The sequence below is a fragment of the Microtus oregoni genome, unplaced genomic scaffold (assembly GCF_018167655.1).
Source record: "Microtus oregoni isolate MIOR12 unplaced genomic scaffold, Mior012 000007F_ref0000211, whole genome shotgun sequence".
Lineage (NCBI taxonomy): Eukaryota > Metazoa > Chordata > Mammalia > Rodentia > Cricetidae > Microtus > Microtus oregoni.
In genome coordinates, this window is record NW_024543066.1 from 43,399,243 (window position 1) to 43,419,699 (window position 20,457).

At 46.9% G+C, this 20,457-nt stretch overlaps 1 protein-coding gene across 3 annotated transcripts in view; it reads right to left on the minus strand.

The window, feature by feature from the left end:
* Positions 1 to 20,457, minus strand: part of Bicral (BRD4 interacting chromatin remodeling complex associated protein like) — a 99,274-nt gene that overhangs the window by 27,089 nt on the left and 51,728 nt on the right. For all 3 annotated transcript variants that reach the window (XM_041655290.1, XM_041655289.1, XM_041655291.1), the window contains 4 exons: positions 9,677 to 9,722; positions 9,014 to 9,062; positions 8,858 to 8,926; positions 2,918 to 4,591 (listed from right to left, as the gene is read on the minus strand). In XM_041655290.1, coding sequence (XP_041511224.1) covers positions 2,918 to 4,591; positions 8,858 to 8,926; positions 9,014 to 9,062; positions 9,677 to 9,717 — 1,833 coding nt within the window. In that variant the 5' untranslated portion in view covers positions 9,718 to 9,722. The remainder of the gene's footprint in view (positions 1 to 2,917; positions 4,592 to 8,857; positions 8,927 to 9,013; positions 9,063 to 9,676; positions 9,723 to 20,457) is intronic.

Here is a 20,457-nt window from a genome sequence, read left to right on the forward strand (position 1 = left end):
TATTTTTATGATTTTAAAATCTGTGTGTGTGCCTGTGTATGGATTTGCACACCTGAGATGTACAGATTGGTATCTGTACATTTAAAAGATTGACACTGAATATACTAATATAGAAATGTACGTTCCAGAATCTTTTGCAGGTAGAGAAGGCTGTGGAGATGTGATGGGGGTGGGTGTGTGGGTGGGAGGAGGACCTGCTGTGATCATGTGGACATGCTCTACAGTTGCTGTGCTGAGGCAGGAACCCAGGAACTGAGCCAGGTAAAGCGCACTCTCACTGAGTTTTGTGTCTGACTGAGAAAATGAGGAGGAGAAGAAAGGTAAAAAGCCTGCTAAAGAGAGGACAAGAGCTGAGGATCACATCAAAGTGTTTCAGGAACAATCTCTGTATGGCTTTACCAACTGTGCAGGCTCAGGTACCGGTCAAAGGAGAGTGCTGCTGACCACCCCCATGCCTCCCTCCAGGCAGGGCCAGCGACCACTTCTGAGAGGCAGAGTCTCTGAGCGTCCAGGTGGCTCACAAGCAGCAACCACGTTCATCCAGCTGAAACGTGATGGCGTGGTTGCCAGCTGATGATCCTGAAGGTTCTGCTCTGCCCAATGGATTAACCTTTGATGGATTCATAATCTGATGGGATCACTGGGAGTCTCAGGACAGTACTCGGGGAAGATACCGCTTGTCTCCCAGTAACTCCATGGTACGGCGAATTTATAATTATCCCATTTCACTCACGAAAATGAAGTCCGCAGCATGACTCTACTGGCTGCATGTCATACATCTCATAAAGTCTAGATTCAAATTCAAGAATTGAAAAATACACATACCGCATTTATTTGTGTGTTTATGTGTATGTACAAGTGCATTTATTTGTATGTGTTTATATATGTGTGTGTACAAGTGCATTTATTTGTATGTTTATATATGTGTGTGTACAAGTGCATTTATTTGTATGTGTTTATACATGTGTGTACAAGTGCATTTATTTGTATGTTTATATATGTGTGTGTACAAGTGCATTTATTTGTATGTTTATACATGTGTGTGTACAAGTGCATTTATTTGTATGTTTATATATGTGTGTGTACAAGTGCATTTATTTGTATGTTTATACATGTGTGTGTGTATACAAGTGCATCCTTGTAGTACTTTTATGTCAACTCAACACAAGCTGGAGTCATCTGGGAAGTGGGCGCCTCACTTGAGGAACTGCCTCTGTCAGATGCCTGTGGCATGTCTGTGGGACATTTTCTTAATTGTTAAATTATGTAGAAGGGCCCAGCCCACTGTGGGGGATGCCATCCCTGGGCATGTGGTTCTGGGCATATAGGAAACTAGCTAAAAAACCTTTAATCCCAGAACCCTGGTGGCAGAAGCAAGTGGATCTCTATGAGTTTGAGGCCAGCCTGGTCTCCATAGTCAGTTCCAGGACAGCAAGAGCTATGTAGTGAGACCATGTCTCAAAACAAACAAACAAAGAAAAAATAAAAAGAAAGAAAGGAAGGGAAGAAGGGATGGAGGAAGCTGAGTAGGCCATGGGGAGCACGCCAATAAGCAGCATTCCTCCATGGCCTCTGCACTGATTCCAGTTTCCAGGTTTCTGCTTTGAATTATAACATTGACTTCCCTCAGGGACGGACATGACAGGGAAAGGTGAGCTGAATAAACCGTTTCCTCCTCAGGCTGCCTTTGGTCCTGGTGTCATCTCAGCAACAGTTGGTAAGTCAGTACTGTGTGTCAACATCAGGGGGTGACTTTGTGAGGCAGTTCTCTCCTTCTATGCTGTGGTTGTCAGGCTGACCCATCTCACTGGCCCCAAACCCCAGGATCCTAGGGTCTTCACTCTATACTGCAATGCCCCACTGGCTGGGAGACTCTCCTTAAGAAGGAAAAACAGCCAGGTGTGGGGGAAACTCCACCCAATGGGGGGCATGTTCGCCTCAGGCTAATGTTTACATATAAATCTGGTGACATGAGCCCCACCACTCTTTTTTTTTTTTTGTATCTCCTGCTCATCACTGGATCTCTGGTGTTGTAAGCTATTCCTTCATTAAAATTTGCTGTTTCATATTAAGCTAGCCTGGTTATTACGCCGACTACATTTTGAAATGGTATGTGAATGATTTCTTATTAATAAAGAAACTGCCTAGGCCCATTTGATAGGCCAACCCTTAGGTAGGCAGAGAAAACAAAACAGAATGCTGGGAGAAAAAAGCCGAATCAAAATCGCCATGATTCTTCCACTCCAGACAGACGCAGATTAAGATCTTCCCTGGTACGCCACCTCATGGGCTACACAGATTATTAAAAATGGATTAGATCAATATATAAAAGCTAGCCAAGCCGGGCGATGGTGGCGCACGCCTTTAATCCCAGCACTCGGGAGGCAGAGGCAGGCGGATCTCTGTGAGTTCGAGACCAGCCTGGTCTACAAGAGCTAGTTCCAGGACAGGCTCCAAAGCCACAGAGAAACCCTGTCTCGAAAAACCAAAAAAAAAAAAAAAAAAAAAAAGCTAGCCAATAAGAGGCTAAAACTAATGGGCCAAACAATATTTTAAAAAAATACAATTTCTATATAATTATTTCGGATAAAGCTAGCCAGATGGCAAAAAGCAGTCCGCTGCCCTTATCTCAACAGCCGGGCGGTGGTGGTGCACGCCTTTAAGCCCAGCGCTCGGGAAGCAGAGGCAGGTGGATCTCTGTGAGTTCAAGGCCAACCTGGTCTACAGAGCTAGTTCCAGGACAGGCTCCAAAGCTACAGAGAAACCCTGCCTCGAAAAACGAAAAAAGGTGAACATGAACAATCAATCAACCATAAACTGTGAAGTTAATAGGTAAATTTCACCTAAGGTGAAGCAGCACCTGAGTCAATACAACAGAATTCTGTTTTTCTGTCTCCATGCTGTGGCGGACACTAACCTGACAGAAGAACTGCGGCTGAGCTCCCGGTGTGTTGCTGAAAGTGCTGGTAGGTTTGGAAGAAGAGACGGGAAGACGATGGGGCACACTGACGGGTACCGAAGTCCTGTTTTGTTGTGTCAGCTGGTCTCCCGTAAAGTTTGATCCTGATGTCCCAGACTGCACTGCGGACCCAAGACTGGGATGCGCAGTGCTGGCTGAGCTGACAGCAGGGAACCGGGTAGACCCTGCCATGCTGGTCACCGAGGGCATGGCAGGAAAGCCTGGTCTTCCTTGGGAAGCGCTGCTCTGCCCCGGGGACAGGTGCAATACAGTTGGCGAGGACCGCTGCAAGGGCATCTGCCCTCCGGCCATCTGAGGGGACGCATGATTGACGATCACAGGACTGCCAGAGGTGGCAAAAGTCTGCCCAGACACCAGCTGCACGGCGGTGTTCTGGTTGTTAAGCATCTGTCCAGAGTACGGTTGGTTGGTCCTGAGCATGTTAGAAGAACTCCTATTCAACATGACATGCTCGGAGGCCACTTGGCCAGAGATGAGCTGCGAGGGCTGAGTCTGAAGAAGTTGCCCGTTTATGGTCTGGACATGGTGTACCGAGTTGGAGCTGACGGAAAGGCTTGTAGGTATAAGGAACTGACTTTGGGGGGTGTGAGGCTGGCCCATGGGGGAATGAATGACGATACTGCCCCCTGCACTACTCACGGCCTGGGAGGTGACAGGCTTCCTCGTGTTCTGTTGGTTGACAATGTTCACAGACATGTGTGGACCAACCACGGAGCCCTGGGGCGAGCTTGCAGAGGCGAAGGAGACCCCTTGCTGGACATGGTGCTGCTGAATTCCCAGGCTGTTCACATTGTACGTACTCTGCTGACCCATCTGGATCGGCTTTGGCTGGATATTAATTGGGACTTTATTTGAATTTGGTGCGAGACCCCTTTGAATAATGATGTTATGCACAGGTAAAGATGCCTGAAAATTTGTGCTGTTAAATGGAACGGTGACAGGCTGTGCTACCGGACTGGAAGTGGAGTTCCCAAACAACGAGTTGCCGTTAGGAGTCTGTCTGTGAACCAGAAGTCCTCCGCTCACATTGCTTGGGGTTTGCTGCCCACTGCCTTTTAATATGATCTGCGAGCCATCTAGATTATTAATTGTCATCATGGAAGGCTGATTACCAAATGACCCGATCAATTGTATTTGCCCAGAGCCGCCGATCTGGCTGCTGTTAGGCAAGTGCTGGCTGGGCACGCTGATGCCCACGTGCTGCATGAAGCCATGCTGCACGCCCACTGTATTGCTTGCAAACGACGGTCCCACAGGCACGTGTGTCACCCCGATAGGCTGCAGAGTCTGACCTGAGTAATTAGAAACGTTAGAAGCCTGAGTAAAGGATGCTGATGAAGAAGGATGAAGCTGAGCTTGTGCAAACTGCTGGCTTGAGCCTACACTGGCATCCAGGTATGCCTCTTGGGCCAGCGTCTGCTCAGTGATATTTGCCTCCTGCAAGGACTTCTGAAGAATGTCAAAGGGTTGGTCCTCGCCGAGATCAGGAAGAGGAGAAGACTCAAGTTCATCTTCAAGAAACTGAAGGCTACTTGAAAGTGGCAGTCCATCACTGGGTCCTTCTCCAAGCTGGTCACTTACACCTTTGAGGGACGACTTAGGGTCAGCATTCTGAAAAGCAGAAGCAATGTGTCACAAAACACATGGAACCTTCAGAAGCAAGCACACAAATCTCACGCAGGAATGAATGTAAATACAGCTTAATGAGAGAGGCGGTCAAGGTACACCACGTTTTCGTTTGCTGTCACTTTTAAACAGGTCTTACTCAGGCTGGCCTCGAACCGGCAGTTCTCCTGTAAGACCAACTCTCTCCAAACTGCCTGCCCTGTCTTTCCTATTTTACTTCGTTGCTTTGACAGATTATTTTATAGGGAACATATAAGAAGCAGGATGAGGTGTGGCAAATCACACTTGCAGTCTCAGAACCAAAGCTCAGGACTGCCAAGATTTGAGGTTAGCTTGGACTATGTTAGCAAGTGTGAGGCTAACTGGGGCTAAATTGTGAGACTGTCTCACACATAAAGAAAACCTGGTGGTGGCACAGGCCTTTAATCCCAGCACTCTGGAGGAAACTTCAAGGTCAACCTGACCCATACAGTGAGTTCCAGGTCAGCCAGGACTATAGAGTAAGACTCGCCTCAAAAACACAACAAAAACAGATGCAGACGCGTGGACAGAGATAACAACAAGACATCGTGGCCATCACCTTAATGTTTCTAAGCTACGGCATCATACTTTTCTTTCCGTTTTTTTTTTTTTAATTTTTTTACTTTTATTTTTTTTCTGTTTTTTTTTTTCAAGACAGAGTTGCTCTGTGTAGCCCTGGCTGTTTCTTTTTATTTATTTATTTATTTTTTAAAAATATTTATTTATTTATTTATTATGTATACAATATTCTTTCTGCGTGTATGCCTGAAGGCCAGAAGAGGGCACCAGACCTCCTCATTTCAGATGGTTATGAGCCACCATGTGGTTGCTGGGAATTGAACTCAGGACCTTTGGAAGAGCAGGCAATGCTCTTAACCGCTGAGCCATCTCTCCAGCCCCCTTTTTTTTTTTTAAGATTTATTTATTTATTATGTATACAACATTGTGCCTCGATGTATGCCTGCACGCCAGAGGAGGGCGCCAGATCTCAGTACAGATGGTTGTGAGCCACCATGTGGTTGCTGGGAATTGAGCTCAGGACCTCCGGAAGAGCTCAGTGCTCTTAACCTCTGAGCCATCTCTCCAGCCCACCCTGGCTGTTCTTGAACTCAGACATCCACCTGCCTCTGCCTAAGTGCTGGATTTAAGGAGTGCACCACTACACCCAGCTGGCTTTCTTTTTGGTGTGGGTGTGCTAAAGAGTGAACCTAGGACCTCATGGTATTATATGCAGTTCCAGGAAACTTTGTTTTTGAGATTATTCCCAGACTAAGACCTGAGTGGGACTTAGCCCCAGATCCCATGAAGATGGCAAAGGGGCTTGAGCAGCTCTGGTGTTGCTCTGCTTGCGGTCTAAGGTAAACAAGAAGATCAGACCAGACCAACGTTAGTTCAACGTGACATGGGTGCTGGCTTCATTTCCTGTAAATATTTACTTATCAACACTCAAGTAGTAAGCAAAATTATCTCAAACTAAAAACAAATGAACAAACAAAAACAAACCCAGTTAGCTCAAGTAAAAGCTGTCATTTTCCAGATATGTATGTTTGTGTTAGTTTTGTCCTCAAGGAACCCCTGGGAACAAGCAATCTACATAGAGATTGCAATGCAGACCCAGGAGGAGAAGCTGAAGACACTGACTATGGCCAGTCGTCTTCTGTGGGACAGATGGGGAAAAGCTGTGAGAGAATAGCCATTTAAATAAGAAAAAATATGAAATGCATACACACAGAGAGTTAAGACAGTAATTAATGTATTTATTCATGTTAATTTGCTGCTCTGGGGATGGAACCCAGGGCCTCACGCAAGTGCTCTATCACTGAGCTACCCCTCAGCTTTAGGAAGTAATCCTGCTGTGTGTACTATACTATAATACTAATACTAATACTAATAATAATAGAAAGTTAAAAAATAATTTGATCGGGCTGGAGACATGGCTCAGAGGTTAAGAGCACTGACTGCTCTTCCAGAGGACCTGGGTTCAATTCCCAGCATCCACATGGCAGCTCACAGCTGTCTGCAACTCCAGTTCCAGGTATCCAACACCCTCACACAGACAAATGTGCACATAAAATAAAAAATTAAATATTTTAAAAAAATAATTTGATCAAAAACAAGTATTCTTGGGTGTGATGGTGCACGCCTTTAATCCCAGTCCTTGGGAGGCAGAGGCTAGCAGATGTCTGTGAGTTCAAAGTCAGGCTGATTGACATAGCCAGTTCCAGGAAAGCCAGGACTGTGAATAGAGACCCTGTCTCAAACAAACAAGCAAACAAACAATAAAAAAAAAAGTATTTTGATTTGCAAAATGTTAACAATTCTGAGTCCTTGGCTAATGAGGTGTTAGGGGCCACCTCACAGGGAATCTTCACAAATCACGGGGGCAGCAAGTGAGAGCAACATCAAAGCCCAAGTGGAGCAGCGTGGCTGGCACCCGTGGCTCTAGCATGCAGAAGACGAAGGGCAGAGAACTGCTGAGGTCCTGCAGGAGCGCAGGATGAAATCAACCTCAGCCAAAAAGAGGGGTTGGGGTGTAGCTCAGTGGGGAGAGCGTGTGCCTAGCACACATGACGTCCTGGGTTGAATCCCTAGTACCACAGGAAAAATCAAAAGGTCACGTAGTCACAAGTCTTCCAGTACATGAGCTGTGAGGCCTTGTTGCCACCAGAGCGGGTCAAGGGGTCTTGCATGATGGCATCAGCTAATACCCCAAGAGACCTGAAGACCTGGGCATGCCCACAACTCTGCATGCCACCGGGGTTCTCTAGATGAGGGACAGAAAGACTGTGATGATGGAACAAGCCTGTCTGCTGACTACAGGGACCGCTGTGAGACAGTCTGTCACTGCGCTTTCCTACTGAGAAGAACAGGACCGAGGAGTGGCACAGGACAGACACGGGCAGTCTCACAGCACACCGTCACCTGGAGCAGAAGAATGGAATGGAAAAGACCAAGGTGATAAAGGTTAAACAGTGACTCCCCTTCTGTGCGTGTGTGTGGCGTGTAAACAGTGACTCCCCTTCTGTGTGTGTGTGTGCGTGGCGTGTGCAGCACAAAGGACACGTGGGCCAGGTGTGCATCAACAACAGAAGATGCCTGCTGTCCTGCTCTAGTGCCCTCTGCCTCACTGCCTTGAATGGGGGTCTCTCTCTGAAGCTGGAGCCCAGCTGGCACCAGGAAGTCTCAGCAACCCCAGCACTGGGGTTATTGGCACTTCTACAGCCAAGTCTGGCTTTTTCTGTGGGTCCTGGGGATTTGAACTCAGGTTCTTACTCTGGCACAGCATGCACTCTCACCTACTGAGCCGGCTCCCCAGGCTGCAAAACCCCTCAGTTCCCACCCTGTCGAAATTCTCCTAGAGCTTAACAGCATAGGCTCCAGCTATGGACTTCATAGCTGTGCAATTTTAGACCGAGTAAAAACCTCTCTGTGCCTTAGCCTCCTTGCCTACAAAACAGAACCAATGGTAAAACTTCTTCCTGGAGGTACTGTGAGCGTTCAGTGTAGTTCATACAAGTCCTCAGTGACAGGCACACGCTATACCCTCAATAAGCGTTAGTTATCACTGTCTTCTTGCTTCAGGTTAAAATTATTTGTAAGTAATTATAATGAAAAAGTGTCCTGAAGCTGCCATCCTACTATGCCTTGTTCATATACAACACCGGGGCCATTTCAGAGGCCTGAAAGTTTAGGAAACTGAAATGTAGGCCCAGAGAGACGGTTCTGGGGGTGAACTGCTGCCTCGCCTGAAGAACTGAGTTCGATCCCTGGGACCCACATGGCAGAATGAGAGAACCGACTCACGGTTGGTGTCCTTCTGATCTCTGCATGTACATATGGGCTCACGTATAACCTCTCCCCAATATACATACATAAAAAAATGTTAAAAAAAGAAATTGGTAAAAAAAAAAATAAAAGAAATTTGGTTATTATATAAGCCTGACTTATATAACCAAAGAAAACACTGACGTAATTAACAGATTTTTCCTCTCCTGTAAATTACAATGAGAGGGGATGATTTTTTTTTCTCTAATTTTCGAGACAGGATTTCTCTGTGTAGCTTTGTGTAGTCTGTCCTGGAACTCGCTCTGAAGACCATGCTGGCTTTGAACTCACAGAGATCCATCTGCCTCTGTCTCCCGAGTGCTGGGATTAAAGGCCTGCGCCACCACCGCTGGCCAAGGCACTGATTCTCTGAGACAGAAAGCTTTGGCTATTTCTAATACTCACCGTGGAGTTGGCGAAAATTGAATTTGAATTGGCTGCAGGATAGCCTGTGCTCGCCAGGTCGTCGCTGCTCTGCAGAGGGGAGAAGTCAACACGCTGGTTACTGGCAGGGCTGGAGGAACAGAAGCCATGTCTGTGAGACACTTGAGAGACACTTACTGATTTATTACTAGGTCCGTGCAGAAAATAATTCAATGCTTGTGGGTCTCTAGAACAGAAAGAAAAGGAGGGAAAACAAATAAATACTACTACTTATATTTAAATATGTTGTTGATAGCCGGGCGGTGGTGGTGCACGCCTTCAATCCCAGCACTCGGGAGGCAGAGGCAGGCGGATCTCTGTGAGTTCAAGACCAGCCTGGTCTACAGAGTTAGTTCCAGGACAGGCTCCAAAACCACAGAGAAACCCTGTCTCGAAAAACCAAAAAAAAAAAAAAAAAAAAAGAAGGAGAAGGCAAAAAACAAATGACATTTTTAGCTTTAGCAAATCTCCCTATTTTAAGTAATTTCTTCATTTATGCCTCCTGGAATCAACCTCTGCTTCAGCCCCCGGGACTGAACTCAGGACCTGGTTTGTGCAGGCGAGTCCTCTAGCTGTAAGAAACACCCAGACCTGGCATCTTGGGACTTAAAACAAAACGGGAGTAGATTACTGAATTAAGATGCATATGTGAAACTATCTGTTTTGCCCCTCTGCTATAACCACAATTAATTCTTATCTTTTATGTGAAAAGCCCAGGAGCTTTCAAAATCCCCATGGTACTGTTCTGTGCCTCACCCCCCCCCCCCCAGGGCCACCCTGGGTTCAGAGTCAGCATCTTACCCAATAAGATCGAGGAGACACGAGTCATCATCATCGTCCATGACAACTGCAAGGCAAGGGACAGGGTCAGTCTGAGGAGTGGGCGCCCGGCAGTGAGGACGCAGTCAGAGGAACCGGCACGCTGTGAACTTTCCTTTAGCCAACTAGCACTATGTCATTTGAAAAATGCTGGGGTCGGTGGGCCTTGTGCCAGGAGTCGCAGCTACTCAGATAAGACTGAGGAGACAGGGGAACTTGAGTTCAAGGCCAGCCTGGGCAACAACAAGACCCCAGCTCAGAAATAAATGAAAAGTAAACAAGCCAGCAAGTCAGGCATGGTGTACACCTGTGACCCCAGAAGCTGGGAAGTAGAGAAAGGATCAGGAGGTGAAGGCCAGCCTGGGCTACATGTGACCCTATCTCAAAAACAAAGCCAATAAAAATAAAGGTAAGATATATAAAATTTACAGTTACTTGAACAAGTTTTTGACTGAAATTGCTTTTTCTATAGTTTTCAACTTATGGGTAAAAGGAGTCTAGAAAAATCTAAGCTAGCTGGCAACGACCTTGCACGTGCGGCTTCCCTACCGGACTGTAAGGGATAAAGAATGACTCCATCAAGTGTAGAATGAACACGGTGGGAGGGCAAATTTGCTTTAGTAAAGCTCTCACAGACTCTTGAGTCTTTCCGTTTAGATGCTGCTAAACACGGAGCGCAATCTAGATTTCTCAACATATTTTGGTGATCTCTAGGAAGGCAGGAAGCAGCTTCTCCCCACTTTTGGAGACAGAACAAGAGGCCCTGTAGAGTGGACAGTGATACTGGCTCTGGCCATGGGGCCTGGGTGCTTCCCAGTGCAGCAACACTGTCTAGGTTCAATGCTGAATAATCCATAGCGGGGCTGAGAATGCTTAAAGCAGAAAATCTCCAGCAGTTCACTCCAGCCCAGAGCTCCCTCTCCCTGCCTGCAGCAGCCCCAAGCATGGCCAGCATAGCTCTGGCCCAGACAGTAACAACTGAACAAATTCCAGGAGCGGTTCTCCCCCGAGGGCCAGTCAACTTACACTAGTGATCCGACACCTGGCAACCCTGCTTCTCACCCATTTCAAGCCATGCGTGGAATAATTTACATCACAGAACGCCAGGGCCAAGAATTCTGGAGCGGTTGGAAAGGGCAGTTGTGAACGGCAGTTGGACGGAGGAATGAAATCCTGAAGAGATGCCCAGAGGAGGGGCATGCCCAGCCACAGCAGAGGAAGGAAGAGTCCTACAGGGAGTTTTTTCCCTGTTCAAACTCCCTTCTCCCTTTGGTTCCCCCAGATCAATCACACGGCCTCACAGAGGCAGATTTCCCTCCCGCCCCAGGGAAGGGTACTTTCTCTTTTCTGGAAGAGCACGGAAGGGTAAGTACTCCTGATGAGGGCCCTGCCTGGGTTTGCTGGGTTTGCTGGGTTGCTGGACTGATTACGCCAGCTGAGCAGAACCCAGGGTGAGGAGAGTGAGAGGGAAGAAGGAAGGAAGGAGAGTGGGAGATCTGTCCTGGAGTTCAGCGCCGATGGCTGAAACTAACAACAGCCATGGGAAACGGGCTCTTTAGCACCCGGGCTCAAGTTATTTGAGGTCACGCTGGCACGAATGTTCCTGAACACACGACTTCTGGAAACAGGAAAACTATCATCAAAGGGATATGCCAGTCTGGCACACGAGCCAGGCATGGTGGCACACATCGGTATTCTCAGCACTTGGCAGGCAGAGGCAGCAGACGTAAAGCAAGCTGAAGGACAACCTGGTCTACTTAATGAATACCAGGACAGCCACGGCTGCATAAAAACCACAAAACAGAAAACATACACACCAAAGAGATCCATAATACATCCTGACATCAAACATGCATCAGCTCATATCATAAACCACACCTCATTTCCCAGACATCACTACCACATGGAATAAACTGTCCAATTATTTTATTATCCTTGTGTTTAGTTTTTTTGTTTGTTTTGAGACAGATCTCTCACTGTATCCCTGGCTGATTTAGAACTCAATATGTAGACCAGGTTGGCCTCGAACTCCGCTTGGCCTTCGCCTCAGAGTGCTGAGGTTAAATACATATCACGTATAGTTCTTCTAAACTTAATCTGTAAAGCTGAGAACAGGCCTCAGTGGAACAGCACATGAGAAGCACACGAGATGCTAAGGTTTGTTCTTAGCATCACAAAAAAATGAAGTGTCTAAGGCTCTGTCTGTACAAATGCAAACTGTGAATGAGAGGGCTGAGAGACGGCTCAGCTGGCAAGAGTTTTATTCTTGACACCCACATAACAAGCTGGACATGGTGGCACACTCCAGGTCCCAGTGAGAGACCCTGTCTCAAAAAATAAAGTGGACGACTACACACACACACACACATACAGTATGAGAAAAACCTACCTCCCCAAAGCATGTCCATCCCTTTCCCAGTTTCTCTGCCTCCCTGTTGACACCCTTATCCAGCTCCTCTACTTGAAAGACACTGTGTGGGTAACTTGGTCCTAAGGTGAACCATAGGGGTCACTCCCACCAGCACCAGGAGCACAAGCTGATAATCGGGATGAAACCAGGGGATCTCAAATGTGCTGAGTAAGCACCCTACCCCAGCTCATTGTATATTCTCCCTTACCAAACCAATGGGGTTCATCAAACACTGCCAAGCAGGCAGGCAGCCTCTCTGGCTCACCCTGTGGATAGAATGCTATGAGCCTTCACAGCCAGGGAACCCTGAGAATTCTACTGTGTAAAGGTCAGTGGCTGGGAACAGTGGCCCACACCTGTGCTCCCAGCACTTTCAAGGCAGACTCAGGTGGATCTCTGTGAGTTCAAGGCCAGTCTGAGCATCACAGAGATCCTATCTCAAACAATGCAAAAGAAGGGCTTGAGGGACGTCTCAGTGGGTTGAGGCATCTGTCCCAAGCCTGGTGGCCTGAGTTTGATTCACACAACACACAAAGGTGGAAGGGAGAGCTGACTCCATGCAGCTGTCCTCTGACTTTTCTGTGCACTCCCCAAATAAAAACAAAACAGAGCTTTTTCCCAACAGAAGATTTATATGTATGAATGTTTCCCTACAAGTATACCTGCATGTGTACCACATGTGTGCATGATTCCTGGACAACCAGAAGAGGATGTTGGATTCCTTGGAACTGAAATTAAAGATTTTTTAAAAAAATAATTTATTTTTATTTTATTTGCATTGGTGTTTTGCCTCCATGTATGTCTGTGTGAAGGTGTCAGATTATGGAGTTACAGACAGTTGTTACCCGCCATGTGGGGTCTGGGCATTGAACTCTGGTCCTCTGGAAGAGCAGTCTGTGTTCTTAATTGCTAAACCATCTCTCCAGCCCCCGACAGACGGTTTTGAGTTGTCATGTAAGTGCTAGGAATTGAACCTGGGCCCTCTGAAAGAGCAGCGAGCACTCTTGAGTGCTGAACCATCTCTCTAGCTCCCCAACTAAATTTTTTTTATGTGCATTGGTGTTTTGCCATGGGTGTCAGATCTCCTGGAACTGGAGTTACAGACAGCTGTGAGCTGCCACATAGGTGCTGGGAATTGAACATAGGTCCTCTGGAAGAGTAGTCAATGCTCTTAACCACTGAGCCATCTCTCCAGCCCCACCCCCAATTTAATTTTTTAATTAGTGAATGTATTTTTTTAAAGATTTATTTATTATGTATACAATATTCTCAGTACTCTGCCTACATGTATGCCTGCAGGCCAGAAGAGGGCACCAGATCTCATTATAGATGTCTGTGAGCCACCATGTGGTTGCTGGGAATTGAACTCGGGACCTTTTTGGAAGAGCAGGCAGTGCTCTTAACCACTGAGCCATCTCTCCAGCTCGTGAATGTATTTGTTTAGTATTGTGTATGTATAGTGTGTGCATGCCATGACTTATGTGTGGTTCTTGCCTCCCACCATGTGAATCAAGGGATCAAACATCAGGCTTATCAGAAGGGCCTTGACCCATTGAGCCACCCACCCCAGGACCAGCCGCTGGGCTCACTCCCTTTGGATTCTTCCTTGGCTTCTGTACTTCTGTTGAGGTCTTTCCTCCCGTGTGTACGGCCCCACTGTGACAGGACGGGCCGCTGACACCATGTGAATTCTGTAAGACTGTGTTGTGTGAAAGATGGAACCATCTCTAGGGGAGACTCCCAGACCACTGACTGGAGACTCTTTCTTAGCCCAGGACAGGTGACAGGGCACGACAAAGTCTCGGTGACAGCAGCTCTAAGTGGCAGGACTGGTCCTAGGAGGAAGCAGGGAGGGGGAGGCAGAGGCAGAGGCAGAGGCAGAAGCTCTTACAAAGTTGGCTACATAACAAGTTTAAGGTCAGCCTGGCTACCAGAGGCTCAGTCTCAAAACAACAGCAAAGCAGCATTTCAAGCCCACTAGCGAGTGCACCAGACCCACGAGTTTCAAGCCCACTAGCGAGTGCACCAGACCCACGAGTTTCAAGCCCACTAGCGAGTGCACCAGACTCGCGTGTTTTAAGTCCACTAGCGAGCACACCAGACCCATGAGTTTCAAACCCACTAGCAAGCACACCAGACCCGCGAGTTTCAAGTCCACTAGTGGAGCGCACCAGACCCGTGTGCTTGAGAGTCTATCTAATGGCAGTCAAACAGTATTTAACCTTGGAAGGCTACAAATTTCAACTTCTTCACCAGGTGAACTTTGTAAAGATGAGTGGAACTGTTTCCCTCCCTTATCTTACTCTGCCTGGTGATGTTTTTTGATTTTTTTGTTTTGTTTTGTTTTTTTGGTGACAGGGTCTCAGGCTGCCCTGGCTGTCTTTGAATTTGCCATGGAGCCAAGGTGAATCTGAACTCCTGGTCTTCCTGACTCCACCTCAAGCCACCACACCCAGTTCTCTTTTCCTCCTTCCAAAAATACATCGTAAAGATGGTGACATCAAAAGACCACCACAGAGCCAGCACAGCAGGCTAGCCCGTCAAAGCAGGGAGTTCAGTTCCCTGGCTCACCTCTGGCACTGCCTGAATGGCAGCAGGTGGCACCACTGAGAGACCTTGCTAGGTTGCAAACTGGCAGGACCTGAGTCTTCAGATCAGGTTTCTCAGCTTGCAATGTTTACCCACAGCCTCAGGGTTGTTGCGGCTGTGGTAAAGACCGTGACCAAAAGCACCTCAGGCTTCTGTCGGCCTACACTTCCACATCCCACGACACTGAGAGCAGAAACTCAAGGCAGGACCCTGGAGACAGGAGCTGAAGAAGCCATGGAGGAGTGTGGTCAGTGGCTTGCCCCCTAGTGGCTCGCTCAATCAGCACCAACCTGGAGTGACAGTATCCACAGCGGAGTGCCTAGCCCTCCCACATCAATCATTAACCAAGAAAATACCTACAACCTGATGGGGAACTCTTCTTAACTGAGGCCCCTCTTCCCAGACATTCTAGCTTGTGTCAAACTCACAAAAACAAAACAAGAGCAAAACAAACAAAAAACCAATCAGATGCCATTTCTAATCCCCTTCTCCCCCCCCTCCCCCCGCCTCTCTCTCTCTCTCTCTCTCTCTCTCTCTCTCTCTCTCTCTCTCTCTCTTCCAATTTGAGACAGGATCTCTCTATGTAGCCTTGACTGCCATGGAACCTGATCTGTATGTAGAACAGGCTGGCCTTGAACTAACAGAGATCTGCCTGCCTCTGTTTCCGGAGTGCTGGGATTAGAGCCGTGTGCCACCACAGCCTGTCTTTAAAAATATTTTAAAGGTTTTAAAAATTATTACCATTATTTTATGTCTAAAATTCCTTTGCCTGTATGTATGTGTGTGCACCATGTAGTGACATGTGCCCCAAGAGCTGAGAAGAAGCCGGCATTGATGGCACATGCATCTCAACACTAGGGAGTTATGAGGCCAGCCCAGGCCACACAGAGAAACTCTGTCTTTAAAAAAAAAAAAGAGCTCAGAAGGCAGCATCAGATTCCTGGGACTGGAGTTCTAGGCAGTTGTGAACCACCATGTGGGTGCTGGGAACCAAACTTGGATCCTCTTAAATGCTAAGCCCTTAAGGGGTTTATTTATTTGCTTGTTTGTGTGTGTATGTATATATGCATGTATGCGTGTGCCATATGTGATCAGGAGTCCATGGAGGTTAGAAGAGCACATCAGAACCCTTGGAACTGGAGCAACAGATGGTTGTGAGTTACCACGTGGATGCTGGGAACCAAACCAGGGTCCTCTGCCAAAAAGCAAGTTTAACCACTGGCCCACCTTTTTTTTTCTTTACTATCTTTTCTTTACTCTTTGATAATTTCATAATGCATATATCTTGATTATATCTACCTCAACTCCTCCTTTTCACTCCCTCAAGACTTCCTCACTCCTATCTTCATCTATATGTGTGTGTATGTATGCATATATTAACTCGCTGATTACAATCAATGCTGCTTGCTGGGATGGTCTGGTGTGCTGGGAATCAAACCTGGGTCCTCTGCACAAGCAACCACTGAGTTGTCTCTCTAGCACCTGCTGTTGTTTTGAGATAGGATCTCACTGTGTAGAGCAGGCTGGCCTCAAATTCCTAGCAATCATCCTGTTTCAGACTTTCCAGGACTGGGGTTACAGGCGTGAACCACCACAGCCTATTGTTGTGGTGGTGGTTTTGTTACTGGTTGTGCCAGGGAATCACACTTCAAACCCTGGGTCATTTCTTTCTTCTTTTGTGTGTCTCAGCTGCTAGTCTCACCCAATAGCTTCTCTTGTTTTCTTCCTTTTTTGCCTTCTCTCTTTTCATGAGACGAAGTGTCATGTAGACCAGGCTGGACTCAGATGCAGTTTGTAACCCAGGGTGACCTGGGCTTCTGATCCTACTGCCTCCCCTTGCGAAGAGCTGGGATTACTGGTGCACCCTCGTAACTGGCTCATCGGTGCTGGGGATGGACTGCAGGGCCTCATGACAGGCATTCCACCAACTGAGCTACGTTCCCGGCCTTTTCAAACATTTTGTTTTCATCTCTAGTTTAGAGCTGTGTGTGTATGGAAGGGTTCATGCGTGTGTGCATGAGTGCGTGTAGGCCAGAGGATACCCTCAGGTATTGTTCCTTAGATACTATTGTCTACTTTTATTTATTTTGATAGCATCTTTCACTGTCCTAAGGCTGGCCAAGCAGTTAGGCTGGCTGGAGAAGTCTCAGGGATCTGCCTGTTTCTGCCTCTCTAGGGCTATGATTATAAGTGTGAGCCACTGTGCTTGGCTTTTTTAGGGGTCGTGCATTGAAGATGTAATTCAGGTCCTTGTTTGCACTAGGTCTTTTTATTAAACCAACCTTCCTTTCTTCCTTTCTTTCTTATTTTTGGTTTTTCTTAACAGGATTTCTCTATAGCTTTGCAGCCTGTCCTGGAACTAGCTCTGTAGACCAGGCTGGCCTTGAACTCACAGAGATCCACCTGTCTCTGCCTCCCTAGTACTGGGATTAAAGGCAAGCGCCACCACTGCCTGGCCTAAACCTTCATTGTCCCTCTGTGGTCCCCACCCCACTGTGGTGCTGCAGATAGAAACCATGGCCTCAGACTTGAAGCACTTGCTCTGTCACTGAGCTGCATCCAGGCCCCTCCTCTAGGCTGTGGTTTATGTAAAATAGTGACCACTTCCCTCCACAAATTCTGCCATTTACAGTCTGCTCATTATGAGAGAGACATTTCCTGCTACTTTGACTTCTGTTGACCCTTGCCTGGATGCCAGACACCTGGTTCTTTTTTTATCTTCTTCTTCTTTTTTGTTTTGTTTTTTTGTTTGTTTGTTTTTTTGAGACTGTTTCTGTGTAGTTTTACAGCCTGTGCGGGAACTCGGGAACTCGATCTGTAGACCAGGCTGGCCTCAAACTCACAGAGATCCACCTGCCTCTGCTGGGAGTGCTGGGATAAAGGTGTGTGCCACCACCGCCCAACTCAGACACTTGTTTCTATTACTCTTTTTAAATACAGGGTCTCTAGTATCCAGCCTGGCCTCAAACTCAAATTATCTTCCTGCCTCAGTCTTCTGATTGGCTGGGACTACAGGCAATGACCACCTCAGACGTATACATTAAATTTATATTACCAGGTGCTGAGCGATTTGTAATTAAAGCACTGTTTTTGTGTATGGGTGTTTTTGTGTATGGGTGTTTTTGTGTATGGGTGTTTTGCCTTGTGCATTGTTTGTCAAGAGTGTCTGGTACTAGAGCAGGCCACAGGGACATCTGATGCAGCTCAGATGGTTGTGAGCCATCATTTGGTTTTTTTTTTTTTTTTTGGTTTTTCGAGACAGGGTTTCTCTGTGGTTTTGGAGCCTGTCCTGGAACTAGCTCTTGTAGACCAGGCTGGCCTCGAACTCCCAGAGATCCGCCTGCCTCTGCCTCCCGAGTGCTGGGATTAAAGGCGTGCGCCACCACCGCCCGGCGTGAGCCATCATTTGGGTGCTGAGAACTAAACCTGGGTCCTCTGCAAGAATAACCACTGCTCCTAACCATTGAGTTATCTCTCCAGCCCCTGGTGCTGGGTATTTTTATATCCATATTTTTTGGTCTAGGATATAATAATTTTACTTAAAAACATTTTTATCCTTAATTTTTATTTATTTTGCTTTTTTTTTAATTTTTGCTTTTTTTTCGAGATAGTGTTTCTCTGTGTAATAGCCCTGACTGTCCTGGTAGATTGGCTGGCCTTAAACTCACAGAGGTCCACCTGTCTCTGCTGGGATTACAGGGTGCGCCACCACTGCCCAGCTTTGCTTTTGTCTTTTGAGACAGGGTCCTAGAACTCAGTGTGTAGACCAGGCTGTTCTTGTGCTTACAGAGATCTACCGGTCTCTCTTCCAGAGTGCTAGGTTTAAAGGCATGCACCACTATGTCTGACTACTTTTACATTTTTCAACTGTATGTGTGTGATGTATGTAGACATGTGTAGGTCATGGCATTTATGTGGAGGTCAGAGAATAACTTTGTGGAAGTTTGCTCACTCCTTCTACCTGTAAGTGGATTCTGGGGATCACTTTTAGGTCTCAGGCTTGCACGGTTGATTGGAAGACACCCATCCTATTGAGCTCTTTTCCTTCCTACCCCCCATTTTTTTAAAGGCCTCGTGTAAACTAAGGTGATCTTGAATTTGCTTTGAAGCTGAGGATGGTCTTGACTTCCTGCTTTTCCTGTCTCTACCTCCAAAGTACTGGGATGACAGGTGTGCACCTCCACACCTGGTTCACGAGGTGCTGGGGACCCAGCCCAGGGTTTTACGTATGCTAGTCAGTCTCTCTCCTAACTGAGCCACACTCTCAGCTCAAGCTTTCTTCATTTTAATCTATTTGTTTTCTTAATTCTTACTTAGTTCCTTATTTATTTTCCTGTGTGTGTAGAGGTCAGGGACAGCCTGGGGAATCCACTTTCTTCCCCACTGTGCGGATGCTGGGATGGGTGACAGGTAGGCACCAGTTACTGTTAAGTTTAAGAAAAGGTTAATTCCAACCTAATACTGAGGCCCTTCTGAGTGCTTCACTTGATGCCCAATGAATTTCACATTTTCCTAGGTGCCCTGAGTGAGCTTTAATCCTTTCGGGGCTCTTAAGACGTGTGGGGGATTTTCCAACAGACAGGAACTGACGGGCTGGCTGCTCAGCGGAAGATCGTTTGCCCGGATGTATTAGGAGCCTCTATGTTCAATCCCCAGGAACTGCCAAAAAAAACCCCTATTACCTGAAGAAAGAGGCACTGGAGGAGCTGGAGAGATGGCTCAGCAGTTAAGAGCACTGACTACTCTTCCAGAGGACCCTGGTTCAATTCCCAGCACTCACATGGCAGCTCACAACTGTCTGTAACTCCAGTTACAGAGGATCTGACACCCTTACACAGACATGCATACTGGCAAAACACCAATGCACAAAAAATAAAAATAAATAATTCTTTAAAAAAAAAAAGGAATGGTGGCGCACGCCTTTAATCCCAGCACTCGGGAGGCAGAGGCAGGCGGATCTCTGTGAGTTCGAGACCAGCCTGGTCTATAGAGCTAGTTCCAGGACAGGCTCCAAAGCCACAGAGAAACCCTGTCTCGAAAAACCAAAAAAAAAAAGGAAAAAAAAAGGAAAAAAAGAAAAGAAAAAGGCACCGCAAATGTGCAGTGTGCGCCCTGTGCAGCTCCCTGTGGACTGCAGCCGTCCCTCTGCGCTATGGCTGAATAGTGCCGGGCACCGACGGCCTCATCACATTCATGCCCCCCTTGGGATCACTGCCCTGTGCTGCCTCACATCCAGTGTCTAGAATCATTGTTTCATAGACTATGTCCGGTAAAGAATTACATTAACTTATACGTGCGTGCGTGTGCGCACACCACACCCAATGCTGAGATGTCAGACTCAGCATTGTAAGACTCAGTTCACTCCTTCTACCACGTAGATGGGGGAGACTGAACTCAAGGATTCAGGCTTGGCGGCAAGCACCTATAATGACTAAGCCATCATGCTAGCTCGATTTTGCCCAAATTTTAACTGTTTCTTATGTAGTTAGATAAAGACACCAAGGCACTGCAGTTTTGTTCTTTTAATTTTTTAATACTTTATCTGTCTTTTGGGGGTATGTGTGGTACACACATAAAAGTGTGCACTAATTTGTACACACTTGAAACTAGAGAACAACAGATTTCTTCACGTCTCTCCACCATATTTAAGATGGGTCTCTCACTAGAATTAGGAGCTTGTCATTTGGGCGAGGATGGCTGGCTGAGCTTCCAGGATCGGCCTGTCTCCATTCTGCCACATGCATAACACTTACATGCGTGCTGG